The sequence below is a fragment of the Cnephaeus nilssonii genome, assembly GCF_951640355.1.
Source record: "Cnephaeus nilssonii genome assembly, chromosome: 14".
In the NCBI taxonomy this organism is placed as follows: domain Eukaryota; kingdom Metazoa; phylum Chordata; class Mammalia; order Chiroptera; family Vespertilionidae; genus Cnephaeus; species Cnephaeus nilssonii.
The window spans coordinates 55,344,604-55,363,473 of NC_137085.1; the positions used below are offsets into that span (position 1 = coordinate 55,344,604).

An 18,870-nucleotide genomic window follows, 5' to 3' on the forward strand; every position below is an offset into this window, starting at 1 on the left:
GTTTTTTTGTGAAAGCAACCTAAGTGTTTTTAGATTTTAAATGTGACTCAACCTAGAAAATGTTTAAACGTGATGGCTGCTGCTTCATATTCATTTGTGAATAAAGAAAAGGATGAAACTGTATTATATCTCTAAAGAGCAGAAATTATTCTCTCTTGTAGAATAAGTATTATTATTGTAGAATAAATATTAAGTATTTACTACTGTAAAATATGGATTAAGTATTTACTAAGGGAAAGGCACAATGTGATGGTCACCTTTACATCTGCTTAGAGGGAGTGTCCCATGATTACCCATATTTTACACTTAGTGCAAAATACCTTACATGTTTCTTTCATTACTTTGTGTGTATCTATATGCTGCCTACCTAAGAAAATCATAGCTCTCTGAAGGCAGGATATATGTCTTATTCTTCCCTGTCAGTCACAAAATCATATGCTTCTTGACTGGGCCTATAATCAGAACTCAATCAATTTCTATTAAACTGAATTTGATTTAGCATGAACACAAAAATGTGGCGTAGTGATGCATAGTGTTATATCCGATCCTATTTAGGAAAGTCATCTTATCTGTTATGCATTAACTTGATTATAGACAAAACATGGGTTTGAATAACAGCAGCATGGGATAACAAGATGCTTACTGACACACGCGTTTTGAATATATAGTTTGTACAAATGCAAGAGAAATTTAAATTAACATTTGATGGTATATTTAAGATTAAACCCTACAGAAAATACCCATTCCAACCACCTATGAATAATTTTCTCTAGTTAATTTTATTTAATCCCTAATATATGCCAAACACTTGTATACATGTTAGTTCTAACCCTGCATGATACATATTCTCTTCTCCACTGTACACATACATAAGAATATTAAACAACTTGCCCAATGTCACAGTATCAAGTTATCATATAGCACTTGAAAGCACGCCTCCCTATTTTTAAACACTGAGTAGGCTGAAGACAGAAACAGTCCTTACCGCCTGGGCTGATTCCAATTGCTGTACGCTGCATTTTGAAGTTCACTTTCTTCTCCCTCTCCTTCTTCTCGCTCTGGTAATTCTGGAATGTCTCTGTTAAAGAATTATACAGTGAGTACCCAAAAATCCTAGTAACCCCATGCAAGACTGTCTTTTATTGATTTGGCTAAAAAAGGCAGAACTGCTTTCTATTTTCACCATAATTGGCCAATAAGTATACAATATTTTTACACTAAGGGGAAAATAAAACCCAATTAAACACACACACACACACAAAAAAAAAAAAACATTTTATATTACAATCAATCTATATATAGTGATGGAAGGAAACTTGCCTTGGGGTGGTAAACATACAATATAATACAAAAATGATGCACTATAGGATTATATACCTGAAACCTGTATAATTTTAATAACCAATGTCACTTCCATCCTATACAATAAAAGGCTAATATGCAAATCGACCGAACAGCTGAAGGACTGGTCGCTATGACGCGCACTGACCACCAGGGGGCAGATGCTCAATGCAGGAGCTGCCCTCTGGTAGTAAGAGTGCCAGAAGCTGGGCTCATGGCTGCCGAGCCAAGCAGCGGTGATGGGAGCCTCTCCCGCCTCTGCGGCAGCGATAAGGATGTCCAACTGCCGGCTTAGGTAGTCGGACATCCCCTGAGGGCTCCTGGACTGTGAGAAGGTGCAGGCCGGGCTCAGGGACCACCCCTCTCCCCTGAGTGCACAAATTTCGTGCACCAGGCCTCTAGTAAATTCAATTAAAAAGTAACTGTAAAAAAAAAAAAAAGAAACAATCTATAACTTAATCTGAAGATACAGCTGAATACTAAGAGTCTTATCTACTTTCTTTCCTGATGATACATGGGAGAATAAAGGACTAAAATGAGAAGGGGATAAATCCAGAATTTAAAGAAAACAACTATTCAACAAGTATTTCTTAACTATACACCACGTGCAGGAAGACTGAAGCACCATATGGGTTATATGACCTTGCACAGCCCTGGTTGACAACTCCTGCCCTAAAAGAACTTATCAGTCAGCACTCAGGAGTTCAGCGCCTCTGCTTCCCAGGAATGGCCTGATTCGCTCCCTTCTATGGTTGAAGAAAGATGGAAGTGCTTATGGTCCAGCTTCAGCCCATCAGAGGGGTGAGACCCAGAACACTTCACATAGGAAGCAGCCTGCAATGCACCTGAGTTCAGGGTCACTTCTCACTTTCTGTGGGAGTTCCGATTTGCCAAATGCCAGGCATATAACAAAATATGTCCAGACAAGCAACATGTAAGAGCAACAGAGGATGGTGTGTCCTATACTGTTAGTAAAAATTGGATTTTTAGAGAAACATGCTCACATGTTTAGTTGAAAGGAGAGGCTATAACATTCTGATTCAAAAGTGATTTTCAATTGGCTTTTACAGAAACGGAAAAATCGAAAGAAAGTATACACTGAGTGGCCAGATTATTATGATCTCTGAACGCATAATAATCTGGGCATTCAGTGTGTGTGTGTGAGTGTGTGTGTGTGTGTGTGTGTGTGTGTGTATGTATATATGTATGTATGTGTGTGTGTGTGTATGTATATATATATTAGAGGCCCGGTGCATGGATTTGTGCATGGGTGGGATCCAGCCAGCCTGGCCAGGGGAGGGGACATGGACGGTTGTCTGGCCTGCCTGCTGGTGAACTCCTGGTCAAGAGGACAATTTGCATACTAGCCTTTTATTATATAGGATATACACTGAGTTGCCAGATTATTATGCATTCAGAGATCATAATAATCTGGCCACTCAGTGTATGTTCAAATTTTATCCATCTCCATTGACAGGACTACTGACCTCTGTCAGATGAATCTTTAGAGCAGTGATGGGCAACCTTTTGAGCTTGGTGTGTCAAACTTCGCCAAAAAACTGAGCATAACTCGGGTAGTGTGTCACTTTGAGGAAAAAAGATTATTTCGCAAATGTTTCATCCTCAGGAGCAGCAAATGTTTCATCCTCAGCATGCGGCCGCCTCAGCAGCCGCGTGTCATCAGAAATGGCTACGCGTGTCAGTGCTGACACGCGTGTCATAGGTTCGCCATCACTGCTTTAGACTGTGAGAGCTGAAGTGCCTAATCCAACAATCCCCCTCTGTTTGAATGTGTTTCACAACATGTCTGGCAAGTAAATGTCCAGGCTTTACTCAAAGTTCTTATTTTTCTCTTTGACCTGAATGTTAAGTTTTCAGTTTTCAACTGTTAAAAGGAAGCCTACCTGCCCACAGGCCCTGCCCATTTGTTGTGTGTGTGAATTCCCCTCCTGTGCACACTGAGGAACAAGGCTGTGCATGAGGCGGGGGTTCTGCGAGTCTAAGCCTGACAGCGGGCAGGACTGTTGGGGATGGCGGAGGTTAAAATGATGCTAAGATGCTGACTGAAAATGAGACAGTATGAGTGAAGCTTTTATCCAGATGATACAAGGTAGAGAGATGGAAACGAGGACTAACCCTCTGGAAACATAACTGGAGAGAATACGACAGGAAAAGCAGCTGTGGAAGACAGACAAGAATAAGAATTTAGAAAGAGGTCCTAAAATATTCAGTGACTGCCAGGGGGTGGGGAGGTTTCTCACCCTGGACCTAGGCTGTGGGAACTACTCAGAAGCACTCTGACACAGTGCCTCACATACTCATGCCTCATTAGCCATGAGGAGACTAGTATCCTGAATCCCAGAACAAAAGCCTCATTCTCTTCCAACGATTCTATAGTCTTGAATCCTTTCGCTGCCCCAGACATGCTCCTGTAACTGTGCCGATTCTTCTTCACTCGGCCCAGAGTGCGGTCTAGGGGACTCTCATGTCCTGTGTTCCAAAGAGCAGAACGACCCATTCTCCTGCGGCACTCGCTCAGCCCAGAGTGGTGTTGAATACTAATGGCATTTCTGTCAGCTATGATGGCTCCCTTTACCTGTGTATTTAGGTGCCAGAAATTGGCACAAGGTCACACTGTAAAGGAGGCCATTTTGCCATAAAACCTGAGCTCCGAATCTCCGTGCTATGCTGCCCACAGTTTTATCTCGGGTTGGGCAATTCTTTCTTTGGATCCAGTGGTTCAAAACATGGAGCCTACCTACTTACATTCTAACCTTGGCTCTGCCACGTATTAACTGTGAAACTTGGCCAAGTCACTCCACCTCCCTCTGGTGCTGATTCCTACTGTGTAAAATGCGGACCATTTTGTTTTGAGCACCTTTATATTAATAGAAAATATACTTCCTCTGCAGTGAGGCAGCCATGGCCGCGCTGCACAATGCAGGCCGCTCTCCGGTCTGTGCTGGGGAAGCAGTGCTGAACGTGGTGCTCTCTAACGCATTTGAGTGCATCTAAGGCCTCAGCGTTTAAAGGAATACGATGCTACCTTGGCATATCCTTTAATTAAGCCATTTGAAATGATATTTCAGAGGGATATGGGAGTGACTGCTTGTAGCATTCTGGCAAAAAGCATCAGGAAGACAGCTTTAACCCTGAGATGGACATTCAGAGTGGAGGGTGGCTGAGCTCTGTATAGACAGGGTGGAGTAAATATCACTTTTCCCATGAAATGCCTGAGGTCCCAAGGGCCAGGCATTCCTTCCCTTTATTAAACACATATCTTCCCTTCAACACTTTTATTACTGTGGTCATGCGCAATTTGCAGAGGAAATTATGATGTCATATCGTGATGCCTGCAGAGTCACTGCACCCCCAAGTGTTCTGGGATGTTCTGACTTCCCAGAGAAACCACAGAACTCTTTGGAGAAGACCTCAGCATGCATACAAAGCCATTTCTTCTCTGCAGCATGCTTAAAGAGAAACCTGGTATTCAGCTGCCAATGCAACTGAAAAAACGGGTCCACGGCTGACAGTGTAACATAGCACATTCTTCCTGGAAAAGCATTAACGTTCTTTCTCTCCCTGTGCTGAACTCAGCAGCAGCATCAAACCTAGTTCCTACCTTTCCTACGGGGGGAAGAAAAAACACCATTTCCCTGTATTATTTAGAAGTTCTTAATACATTGTGTCCCAAGAGCATTGAAAAGGCATACATTTGCCCTGGCCGGTGTGGCTCAGTTGGTTAGAGCATCATCTCGTGCACCAGTAGGTCATGGATTCACTTCCCTGCCGGGGAGCATACCCAGGTTGTGTGTTCAATCCCTGCTCAGGGCACATATGGAAGGCAACTGATTGATGTTTCTTTCTCACATCAATGTTTCTCTCTCACTCTCCCTTCCTTGCTCTCTAAAATTAATACAAATATATCCTCTGGTGAGGAGGAAAAACTAAATAAAAGGCATGCACTCTGTTTTCTAACATGCATATATACCAAGATGTTCAGCTTAACATTCTCCAAGAATAAAAAATAACCATTAAAAGTGTTTCTCAATCTGTATGAATGTTAAAAAAAAGGAATAAAGTGTCTGAAGATGTTTAAAAATACATACAAAACAGAGAAAAGCATGATAAAATACTACACAAATTGTAGCTTCCAAGGAACTGATGAAACAATATTCATAACCAAGGTGAAATCTCTAAACTCAATATGTTAAAAGTGCCATATTCAGTGGAATAATTAGAGATTATTTTAATTTCTTGATTTGAATTTTCACATATTTTCCAAGTTTTCCACAGTGTTGTGGAAATGAGAAGGTAAAAATTGGGGGGAAAGGTAAAAATTGTCTTAATGGTGAAGAAGGAAAAGAATCCTCTTTCATTGCTAGCCCTCCCAGACTCTAGATTCAAAATTCCATAACCACCTACATCATTCATCATTGTAGCAGATTTACTGTCTCATTTACCTGCCAGTGTATGGAGAAAAAATATCCAGGGCCATTATTCCTCCAGATTGTTGTCCCAAGCTTCTTCTAAACTCTTCCAAATGTTCTGCAGGCACGTAAGTAATTCTGCAACAGAACATAACCCATGAAAGCAAAGGGAAGCAAAGTTTTGGCTAACTGTTAGGAAAAGCTTCCAAAATACAGAAATAAATTATACTGCCCCTTTATTCCTGCTTTATCACACAACTCATTTAATCAGCTTACTCAGCAGAGAATCTAAACATCAAAAAAGACAATGAATCCTATAGGTAAGAATAACAGAAATTAAATCTCAAATTCTGCTGATAAACTAGGTGCTTTCCAAGAATCATATGGGTGAGGAAAAAACAACATTATTAATATTCCCAAGTGAGAAGGCTAAAACAACTTTTTGGAATTAGAAAGATCTATAAATTCTTAGGAAGATGATTGTCAGTAATAACATTGATTTCATCCAAAGATTCTTGGTATCCTCAGCAGAAACAAATTAGCCATACACTATTAAAATACCGAGTTTTTATATTATTTTATGTAAATAACTTTATAGTCTCACACAATACAGAATTAATTATGGGTATTAACAAGCATTTAGCTCTGTTAAGTTATGAACTCTCCCAGTCTGAAGCTAAGATTGTAGCTTTATGGAAAGACGCTCTTACTAATTTGTAGCATCTCCTTATGAGCTCATTGTGGTTTCAGAGGAAAGCCTCGTGTGTACACTTGAACAATCACTTCCTAGTTCAACAAGTCCTGGGTGAAAGCCCATGATGTGGAAGGCACTGAGTCAGACGCTGACCACAACTATAACGTCCAGAAAATGACGTTTGAAAATTCAAGTTGACTGCTGTCCTAGAAGGTTTTGTAGTTGATACCCTTAAGTAGGCTGTTCCAAGATCCTCAAATTAATGAAAAGGCAAGAGAAATAATGCATTTGAAGCCAGTTCAGCATGTTTGCACAACTAAAAGAATATATAAAAATCATAAAGACGATTAAACTAGCTCTCCATAACCCACCCATAAAGGCAGTACATATAAAATCTCAGCACCAGAGCGCAGGATGAAAGCACTGTCTTTCATGTTGTAATAAAAGATGAATTACATCAATGTCATAATTACTGAGTAGGAAAGCATATAATTTCAGACATAGCGGTTATTCTATAAAAAGTGACCTCACTCTGTGAGGTGACCGAGATCTGGAGTCAGGAGACGCAGTGCTGCTGCTCATCAGGAGCGTGATGGAGCGTAAATCATACCACTCAATCCCGTATTCTCCATCACAAAAAGGACACCCTTTTTTATGAGGCTCCTGTAAACTAGAGGCATAATATGCATGTAAGGCAGCGTTCTAGCAGGGCATCAGTGAGCCTCGTCACAGCTGATCACAATCCAGGGGCCCTTGGAAATCTCTCATGACACTTTTACCTGGAGGATGAAAAACTCGAGCAGAAAGCACACGTCACTGGGTTGAGGACTGGCCTGGGTGAAAGAGAGGTGCTCTAATTCTGACCCAACTTAATCTATAAAATCACCTTCTCTGTGGATTAAAATATACTCAACAGTAAAATTTACATTTAGCCCTTCAAAAAACAATAAGTTAGGAATTCAAAACACCTGGTACTGGAAAAGAAGCCTGATTGTAGTTTACATAAAAAATAAAGATAAACATAAAATCCCAAACCCGCAAAGTCTATTCAAGAAAACTGGTATTATTTCTGAAGATTCCATATAATCAATCACATATAACTAAAACATTTAGAAAAACAGCCAGGAAGGGGGCAGAGTTAGAACACAATGGTGAAATAATGATAATCAGTACAAAGTATTTAATGTTTAACTGGTTTGCGAAGAAAAATATATTCCTATACTAAACAATATTGAAATGACTTTTCCTCTATACTTGTTCAAAGATGATGGTTTTCAAAGGGTGAGGGATGGGGAGCTTTACAAACATTTTTCTCATATTTTAGGTAACAGTGAGAAAGGTTAAAGAAGGCAGTTTTCATGAATATTTAGCCTGATAAACACAGCCTGGCCACCAGAACAAGCATCCCATAATGCAACGGCACATACAGAGCAAATCACCGAAACTAAATTAGGAACTGTGCAAATAACACAGAAACTGCGAATTTGAGAGTTATGTTAAAAATTCCTACATGTAAACTAATCTTTGGTTAGACCTGGAGTGGAAGAAAAAACAGTAACATTCGTGATGCCGAAATGTGATACGGCTCTTAACCCAGAGCCTGTGCCTGCACATGCAGCAGGATCACCCCTGACAAAGGAGCTTAAAATCTTAGTAGTTGGAAAATGTGATTTTCAAATAGGTTTACAAGCACCAGTGCAATGTGAAACTGTAACAAACCCATAGCTCTGTTGTAATTTATGTCCTTATATAAAATGAAGGAAAAAAGAAGCCAAAATGTATACCCTGAATCTATGCCTGGCTCTATCCCTGCATCGGGATGGTACAAAAGCATGAAACGGTTTTCACAGACAAGTTGTAACACACAGCCATAATGAGCTTTTTGAATCACCAATACTCACACATAAAAAGGGGCTCAATCGTCAGCAGGTGCTGTAGAAAATCTAGAATGTGAAGCATACGCCGCGGCATCTTTTTACAATGGTGTTAACAAATGTCAGTGTCTTGTGCTGAATATGCGATGCATACATATGTAGTTAAAAGTGGGTGCTCCTGGTTGTTTTTCCCCTTTCCAGCTCCCTCCCCATCTACACCTCCCCCAGAAAAGCATCTGCTCTCTACTGGTGTCTATAGCAATGATTATTAACAAGCATGGGAAAATGTAACTGCAATCAATCTTTTATTCCTTGATCAGGAATTCATCCCACACTTTAGGTTAAGGCAGGTGAATTCTGATTCCGCTCAGTAATTATCTGGCAGATGTTACCAGCAGCTGCTGCTAGGCGCAAAACCCTGGCTATTATTACAGAAATATAAGAGCTCCTGGCAAGGTGGAGTGAGAAGTGAAACAGAATGCATTCTGGTGAGGCTTCACATCTGGTTTTCCATAGAAAATAATGGAACCTGGAACTTAAACTGGCTGTTCTTGAACTCTTGAAACTCAAATTAGCTACCCAGGCATGCACGAAAGCACAGTCACCATGTTCCTAGCTCTCTATCGTAAAAGGTAAAAAAGAAACCCGGTGCACTGTCTCAACAAGCAATGCTTTTCCTAAAACCAATCAGACATGTACCTGAACCAGTAAGTCTTTTTTTTTTTTTTTTGAGTCCCTCCAATACACTTCTCTACCACCACCCCAGATTAAGCTAAATTCATAACAAGAAGTAAAGGGGAAGAAACAGGAATGGAGCCTAAATCCAGGCAAAGACTACAAAGCGTAATTAGCCAGAGGCAATGCATGGTTCCATTCAGAGTAATGGAGGCCTAGACTTTCCTTTTGGGAGGATTACTCATAGCTTTCAAGGTAATTCTAAACCCTTAGCTCATGAAAGCAAGAGATCTGGAAGGCACACGGCCAAAAACACTTCATGCAAAATGCATGGAACATGCTGCTCAGCCCTGGCCAGACTGAAGGGAGATTTGTTTTATCATTTAGCACTTGTTTTTCCTGAAAAAGGATTATATGATTCTAATTTCTTTCCACCATTCACCCAATGGTCAAACCATGACCATCTGAATCATAGCTACAGTAGGACACTCGAGAAGAAATCAAAGTCTCATGTTGGTATATTTGGGAGAGTGTGTGTGTGTGTGTATGTGAGAAAGGGATCAATTAACTGGTTGATTTACTGACTGATTTCCAGAGGAGGGAAGGCTGTGGGATTTTTCTTATTTTTTGTTTTTTATTATAAGATACCACAGTACATTTTTGCCTCCTGGAATCTCAAAGCAAGTATTTATAAAGCTAGCTCTCTAGACATCCCTCAAGGTCATCATCATGCTGCTGTCCACATGAAAGAGTAAATTCTGGTGTTGAGTCAAAGGGTGGGAAAACAAACATACACACACACACACAAACAAAACAAACAACAGCAATAAACATGAGAAAAGGAGAAAGAAGACTTTTGGAGTTGAAAACGTACTGAATACTTTTTCTGGAACAGGATAAATGCATGACTTATGCCCAATCAATGTCACAATGGTCTCATTTTTGGGCTACCTTTGAAGATCTTCAGTAAATTAGAATGGAGGAAAAGGCTAGAACCAAGCACCAATTATGGCACTAAGAGCTCTGCATCAGTGCTCCAAGCTCAACGGGGCACTGTCACACAATAAATCAAGTGATCAGTTACCAGGCCATCTGCATTTGATGCTGCATATAAACTGTATAAGCTAAACCTCTGCCATAGAGTCCATACCATTTATCTTTTAAACAAGAGAAATGGACACTGGACCACAAATGATGAGAAAAGTACTACTGTTTCTCTTTTTTTTCTGAGTAGAGAGACACTGATTTTTAAATGATGTTTACTTGCATTCATGCTATTAATAAGATAATTATGGAATAGTCACAGGATCTCCTTCCATAAAATAAACATCAAAAGACATACAAAAATATGAAAGCCCATTAGTGAAATTCTGCCTGAAAATAATACATTTTTTATGAGAGAAGAATCTACTCCAAACAATATATATTTTTCTACTTTTTATTGAAGGCATAATGAAAACCATATTGTAAATATTGTTTTTCTTACCTAAGCTCTAGCAATATGTACTTTGCAAAAGAATAATACAGAATGAAGTCAATAAAATAGCATTCATACAAAAAAAGTCTCCCCTAACAGTAACAATTACATTAATTTAAGGTCAGCAATCTTTCCCTGAGATCTTATTTTACTAGTTTATCCCTTATACAATACATACAAATATCCAATGGTTAATGCTACAGGGAAAAGTCAAGCTGTTACATGGAAGAGGAACGACAATAAAACCGTGAACTAATTTTATGTTGGTTCAGGAAATGTTTAATGCCTTAAAAACCAAACTACATATATAACGTGCATTGGGCACATTATGGGATGATGGGACATTTTAAGCACTTCCTCAAAGAATATCCTACATGACCTACATTCAGACTCGATCAACATATTGGTGAATTCTCTTGGCTCATGAGGTTCAGCACAGGTAAATTACTGCTCCGACTGGCACTGTTCTATAGGGTCTTGCCCATTACTGGCCTTCAAACAACCGGCTTAGTTCTAGGATCCATACAGGTCAAATAGGTAGTGCACAATTCCTTATATGGAGGGCCAATCAAAACGTCTTTATAAGATTTTAAGAGTGGACCCTCCTGTTCTGTGAGAGATGTCTTAAATATCTCTTATCTAAGGTTTTTGCAAAAATCATTTAAAAAGTAAAATTAAAAAGAGAAAGCAACATTGTTTTAAAATATTTTTTTAATAGCAGGTATTTATTTATTTCAAGAAATTAAAGAAGTGACTCACTTGAGAAAAGTTAAGTTTCCCCTTCTTAAAAGAGGAGGGTGGATCATACACTGGAGACCCATTCCAGCTGATAGGCAGGACTTCCAGGAATGGAAAGAGTGCTCCCTCCTATTCTAGGGGAGCTGCAGGGTGGCGGGGGGAGGACTAGGGAAAGGATCTCTGGAGTATGCCCCCAATACTAGTTGTAGGTCAGCTCCCCTCCAATTGTTTGAGATAAATCAGAGCCCTTCTGGGTGATGCTGAGGCTGCTGTACTGCTGGGCTGTTCTGGTCCGTCTCCTTTCGATCTCCCTGAGGGGTTCCATGGGATCTTAGGATTGACTTGTCCTCTCATATCCTACCAGAATGGGAGAGCCTTTCGGGTGGGAGTGTTCTCCGTTTCCTATCTCTTCCTAAGGGCTTCAGCTCGGTGCTGGCAGACTCTCTGGCCTCCATTCTGTTCACTTCCACTGTCTTTACTCAGCCAGGCTGAGATGCAGGGTCCAGCTCTTGGACTTTCTAAGGTCTCTGCAATAGGTACGCTAGTCATCTCCCTCCTACAACCACACTCACACTGTGCAGGGTGTTACTGCTGCTGCCCCTGGTACTGCACCCTGGTCAGGCCCTGCCGGTGCAGGGTTAGGAAAGACAGCGAGTCCCTGAGCACAGAGTGTTCGCATGAAGCATATTGTTGGACTCCTTCCCCACTAGCATAAGCGAGAGAGATGGCCCCAGACACCTCAGCGACCACGGGAAGGCTCCAGACACTGACCAGGTCATGGTCACTGGACTCTTCCTGTCTTCTGCCTCCAACACAGGTATGTGCATCATATCACAAGCTGGGAGGGCATGAGTACCACTGTAAGCCTCCACTGGGGGTCTCAGAAAGAACACCAAGTCTTCCCAGTGTGCAAACTGATTCTTCCTTTGCATCTGAAGGGGGCATAATTATAGGTAAAAAGAGCGGCCAGTACAAGGAGCTGTTTTCCTTCATGATGGCAGATGGACATCTTTACAGACTTCAAAGGAGGCAGCCTGGTCGGCTCCAAGCTCTTGGCTAACTTGAGTCCCCTTCCCTGGTTGTGGCCATGTTTGGCACAACTGCACAGCTGACACCAGGTGGTGCCAGCAGCAGGACATCAGCACTGGGAGCTGAGGCTGGTACATGCGGTGCCCACAGTGACCATTCGCACACTGTGTGCACATCGATCACTCCTTCTCTCTTGCTGACCTGGACGAAGTTGCTCTCAGACATGGGAATGTGCTGGAACAGGCACATGCATCCTCGCTGCAGCTGCCCCATGGAACCGCGGAACACGAGCAGCATGTGGCTGCCCTGGGCGCCGCCCTCCCACGGCTCCCGGGTGCTACTCCTGTCTGTCTTTCATTAAGACCACTGCACATCCTCTCTGGAATCTCCACCTGGGTCTGAACCGCAGCCCCTGGCGGGCGGCCTTTAAACTTTTGCTGTCCATTATGGCCTGCAGCCCTCACACATAGCGCTGTGTCCTCATGCCCACAGCTGCCCCCACAGGAAGGGGCAGCGTCCTCCTGCAAACAGCCACCCATCCAGGAGCTGGGAGTGCGGGGCATGCATGCGCAGTCCTAAAATATTTCAACACCGTTATCTTAAAAACGATCGAAAATCAAGAACTATTCAGGAATAGTCAAATCCGTAAGTGATTTATATTAAGTAATTATGTAGTTTTTGTATATCTAACAGAAATATATTTGGAGGGAAAAAAAAAACACCTCTGATTAATGAACTGAAATTCCTGAATTTCCCAAGCCAAAGTGGGGTCCCAATGATACTTACTTAATGTCAGGCCCAATGAGGGAATGTCTTCTCAACATGGCTCGTGCCTGGGCGTTGGTTAAACTGATAGTAGATTCTTCATTAATAGACAAGATGCAGTCCCCAACGGCAATCCGGCCATCTCTACTAATGGCACCTCCATGAATAATGCTTCGGACAATCACCCCCAAGCCATCTTTGTTAGCGCTTACTGTCATCCCTATGGTAATGGAGGAACACAGACGTGGATTAAATTTGTGACTTTCAAATTCACTTTAATTTGAAAGTCACATAAATCCCTATGAATTAGCACTAGTTTTTCAAGCCAATAAAAAATAATCAAAATTAAAGATACACAGGCCTACACTGGAGGGAATGTATTTTAGGCGAACTGACGTGTTGTGTGTTACCCCTAATGTAGAAAGCTCTCCCAGGGGGCATGATTTCACAATATCAAATCAATTTCACAATGGGAGTCCATCTTATATGTATAAGAGAATAAAAAACAGGACCATGAATGGAAAATTAGTTCAATACATCAAGAAACTCTGTGCTACTACTTTATTCCCAAATCATTTGTTCATTCAGTATAGACTTCTTATATGCTTACTATGTGCCAAATACTATGTTGGTGGCTTGAGATTAAAAAGTGTAACAGAATTCCTAACATCAAGAAGGTTGTATTAAATCCTATCCTCAGTGCCTATCATAGTGCCTGTTGAACTAAGCTGATGTGAACTTAATACTAATCTACTCCCATTTTATCTCCAAATCTGAATTTCTGTAAGCTCCAGATCTAGATATTTAATTGCCCTCCTGACATGCTCCCTGGATGCATAACAGGAAATGCAACCTTAGTATGCATCCAGTTGAATTCCCAAGCTTCGACCTCCCCTTCTTTCTCCATGTCTTCCCCTTTTTGAGGTTGATACCACAATACTGCTCTCCATTGCTTAAAGCAGACATGTTGAAATCAATCTTGATTCCTACCTCTTTCTCTCCCTTTATACTTAATCCATCACCAAGTCCTGTTATTTCTGACTCGAGAACTTATCCTGAATCCATTCATCTTTCTCCATTTCCTTACTAACTCTAGACGAGGCTAGCACTTTCTCTTGCCTCACTTTTCAAAACAGCCTTCTGTTTGGTCTCCTGGCTTCGAGTGCATTTTTCTCAGCAGACAGAGATGACAAATCACACCACTCCCTTGGTAACAACCCTTTAATAACCTACTGTAATGCTAACATACAGCCTACTTGCACAGTCTTTGGGTCTAGTGGCCTGACCCTCTGAACATGCACCCTTCCTTGTTCAATGTCCTCCTTGCCTCCCTGTGTTCCAGCAACTACGCTTCAGAAATTCACCTGGTCTGTCCCCATTTCAGAGGGACTGCCAGCCTCTCTCAGCAGCTCCTGCACAGCTAACTCCTCACTTCACTATCACTTCCTCAAAAATGACATTCACAACAAGCCTCACCCGAATTTATAATCCCTTGTCATCCTACACTCACTCTACTCCTTCAAAAATATAAAACCTTTTAAATTACGTTAACACATTACATAAAATAATGTTAATTCACTTCAATCAAGTGCTAAAAGTTCCTTCCAAAACAAGATAATGTAACTAAGCCAGGTAAGAAGAGTACTTATAAAAACTTTTTTTTCTGAGGGAAGTCACAAATTCCCTCTTTAATTATTTATTTTGGAAAAAACCCACAAAAAAACAAAGTAATACTTTCTGTCTAAAGATTAATTCTAATTATACCAAATTAGATATATTTTTTAAATATTTTGAAAGAACAACCCTGACTACAATTTGCTTATAGCCTGAGATTTCATGCCTGGATATGGGGAACCCAGGCTATTAGATATCATTTTCTGAATTCAAAAATATTCTTTTAAGACTCACAATAATGATTTTTAAATGCATTGTCATGAAGGAAACATCGCTGTTGATCATAAGCCAACAAACATGTTTAGACGCTGTTTCATCCCAAGTGGGTCTCTTATGAGCAAAGAGGCTGGCTTTGAAATGTTTCAACAGGTTCTCTAGTTTGCTCTGATGCTGCCACCCTTCCCACTAAGCTCCACCGAAGTACTACAGTGACATCGAAATGTGTGGCTATAAAACAAAATTTCACTCAGTGGCCCGTACTGGGGCCCCAACGCATCATCTTGTTCTCACTAGCACCACACACTCTACAACAGAGCAAGCCACAAATTTGGGGCAAACATCATGAGTTATGGTCAACATGACCTCTAACTTCATTTTTAATAGCATCTTTAACTTCCAACTCCAACGGCTATTAAGGCTGTCATAAACCAAGAGATAGACATCAGTTATCTCAGCTTGTATTTTCCTTTCACCAAATGATCATTTTCAGGGTTCAACAACTTCAAGGTAATATCCACTAACTAGATTTTGATTGTAAGTTATAAGATCTCCCAATTTCTTCTGGGAGGGAGTATAGTAGGAATAGCCTAAATCACATACTGTAGAACTAGAGAACGGGTTCCAAATCTGAGTTCCACCACTTCTAGTCAGTGTGGCCTCGGGCCACTGACTTAACCTCACACTAGGCCTCATTGTATCATTTTACTCATCTGTAAAATGGGGATAATGCCTATTCTTAGGGTTGTATTAAATGAGAAAATAAATACATAATAAAAACTTATGTAGAATACCTTTCAAAGTGCCCGGCCCAAAGTGCCCAACAAAGTACAGCCTTCAGAGTTGGGCAAAGGAAACTTTCCGTAAAAATGAAATCCTAATTTTAATAACTAAAGCTCTATTGAGGCAGAGCACATTTGTTCTTTTTTTTCTTTCAAGTTAAGCTATCATGTGACTCAGCTCTGTCCCTAGTGCTCTCCGATGGAAAGTAGGATGTAGGATGTTAGAACAGGTGCTCTGAATGCAGAGTGTTGTCCAGGATCGGGCCTAAACGGGCAGTCAGACATCCCTCTCACAATCCAGGACTGCTGGCTCCCAACTGCTCGCCTGCCTGCCTTCCCGATTGCCCCTAACCGCTTCTGCCTGCCAGCCTGATCACCCCCTAACCACTCCACTGCCAGCCTGATTGATGCCTAACTGCTCCCCTGCCAGCCTGTTTGCCCCCAACTCCCCTCCTCTGCCAGCCTGGTCACCCCTAACTGCCCTCCCCTGCAGGGTTGATCACCTCCAACTGCCCTCCCTTGCAGGCCTGGTCCCTCTCAACTGCCCTCCCTTGCAGGCCGGGTGCCTCCCAACTGCCCTCTCCTGCTGGCCATCTTGTGGTGGCCATCTTGTGTCCACACGGGGGCAGGATCTTTGACCACATGGGGGCAGCCATATTGTGTGTTGGAATGATGGTCAATCTGCATGTTACTCTTTTATTAGATAGGATAGAGGCCTGGTGCAGGGGTGGGGGCCAGCTGGTTTGCCCTGAAGGGTGTCCCAGATCAGGATGGGGGTTCCCTTGGGGCGTGGGGTGGCCTGAGCAAGGGGCCTGTGGTGGTTTGCAGGCCAGCCATGTCCCCTGGCGACCCAAGCAGAGTCCCTGGTATCTTGAATTTATTTACCTTCTACAATTGAAACTTTGTAGCCTTGAGCGGAGCCAAGCCTCCTGCTCGCTCTGCGGCCGGCAGCCATTTCTGTTTGAGTTAATTCACCTTCTATAATTGAAATTTTGTAGCCTTAAGCGGAGGCCTGGGCCCGGCCAGGGTGTGTGGAAAGCTTTGCTTCCTCCGTTGCCGGGGGCAACCCTAGCCTGGTCTCTCCAGCTCCGTGGCTGCTGCCATTTCTGTTTGGATTTGTTTACCTTCTATAATTGAAACTTTGTAGCTTGAGTGGAGGCTTAGGCCTGGCAAGGGCAGGCGGAAAGCTTGGCTTCCTCCGTTGCCTGGGAAACCTTGCTCTCTGTGGCTGTAGCCATCTTGGTTGGGTTTATTTGCATATTTGCTCCTGATTGGCTGGTGGGTGTAGCAGAGTTAGGGTCAATTTGCATATTACTCTTTTATTAGGTAGGATAGATAGGTAGAGTTTCAATCGGAGAAGATGAAAAGGTCTGGAGATGGATGGTAGTGATGGTTGTACCACAATGTGAATGTATCTAATGTCACAGAAATGTACACTTAAAAATGGTTAAAATGGTAAGTTTTATGTTAGGTATCTTGTACCACACTTAAAAAGTAAGATGTCTGGCCTGGCCAGTGTGGCTCAGCAGTTGAGCATCGACCCAGGAACCAAGAGGTCACCAGTTCGATTCCCGCTCAGGGCACATGCCCGAGTTGCCGGCTCAATCTCCAGTGAGGGAATGCAGGAGACAGCCCATTGATTATGTTTCTCTCTTATCAATGTTTCTATCTCTCTATCCCTCTCCCTTTCTCTCCATAAAAATCAATTAAAACATATTTTAAAAATAATAATAATATCCTGATGATTTAATAGAATATATTAAAAATCCAGGTGATTTTTCTGAACAGATGAAGAAAAAGATTTGAAAAATTCATTCTCTCAGCAAACTAAAAATAAGCAAGCAAGCTAAAGGGTTCAGATTGTAAAATCAGATGTACTCAAACCATGGCTCTTACAAGAGTGTCCCAACTGTTTCCAATCTAACTCTCCAAACTAAGCCAGCATGATCTTCCTAAAACACAAACCCCATCATGTCACTCTTCTGCCCTTAGCTCCCACTGTATGTAGGAGTTTAAGCCAGGAGGGTGTTACAGCAGAAGTCCTGTGTCCTGCCCACGAACCCACCCCACAGCTGTCTTCCATCTACTCTACCTTTAACTTCAATTCTTACATTGCTCACCATTGCACCATACTTCGTCCATACCAAACAAAACTCAGTAATGCTTCACATTTCTCTGCCTTAGTTCTAATCACTTCCAACTTTTCCTAACTCCTCAACTATGTGGTAAAACTCTACTCCTCCTCTTTAAAGCACTAAATCAAATATCTTCTCCTCTTTGAAACCTTTCTAAACTGCACACACTTGGAGAGCAGGAATCAGTTATTCCCTTTTAAGCCTTCAATGTTCTATGTATGAGTGTCTATCACAGTATGCAATGCATTTAGAACTTTATGTGTCAATTAGCTAATTTCTTAAACTCATGTTCCTTGAGAAAAGTAACTGCTTCATGGTGTCTCTAGACAGTGGCTATAATAAAGAAAAAAAATGAACGTTCGATAGTTGGGTGAAAATAATAGAATAGAGTTTCTCAAAACAATAGAGATTTTTACAAAATCTCTGTTTTATGAGTTGGTAAAAAAAATGGGTTTTATGGCAAAATAAATGAGAGAAATGCTGCACTCTATAACTTCTTCTTAAAGAGGCACATGCACATCTGAGTATTAAAGATGCTGAGATATAGCACAAAAAGAAGCCCATCTCCTTAAATTCATCACATTTCAAACTCTTAAACGTGGAACCCACGTATAACTCCTACTTACATCCCGCAGAACCGTGTTCTAAGTAACATGCTTCCAGAAATACTGCATTAGCAGATGAACTATTTCTGACATGCTTTGATATTTATAATATCTATCTCAAATTAGTGAATTACAGGAAGTTCTGTAGTTTACATTTTATACCATTCTATTAAATGTAAATATATACGAAATGTTATAACTAAGTAAACATTCTCTACTATAATTCTCCATTTAGCTGCTGTTGGTAGAACCCAGCCACCACCAAATGGAACAAAATCAAGCCTGAGACATAGACTAGAATCCCACTCACCACGTAAGCCCTGCTGGACTCCTTTGCCAAGTCTCAGATTTAACAAGGAAACAAGACCCTGCGTGAGATATCCATGTAAAGGGCACTGGTTGGTCACACCCCAGAAGGAGCGACATCTCTGATAC

The 18,870-nt window shown here is 41.5% G+C and overlaps 1 protein-coding gene across 7 annotated transcripts in view; it reads right to left on the reverse strand.

The window, feature by feature from the left end:
* The window catches only part of MPDZ (multiple PDZ domain crumbs cell polarity complex component), a 179,160-nt gene that overhangs the window by 48,212 nt on the left and 112,078 nt on the right, over positions 1–18,870 (reverse strand). For all 7 annotated transcript variants that reach the window (XM_079790095.1, XM_079790093.1, XM_079790094.1 and 4 more), the window contains 3 exons: positions 13,045–13,243; positions 5,805–5,909; positions 986–1,078 (listed from right to left, as the gene is read on the reverse strand). In XM_079790095.1, coding sequence (XP_079646221.1) covers positions 986–1,078; positions 5,805–5,909; positions 13,045–13,243 — 397 coding nt within the window. The remainder of the gene's footprint in view (positions 1–985; positions 1,079–5,804; positions 5,910–13,044; positions 13,244–18,870) is intronic.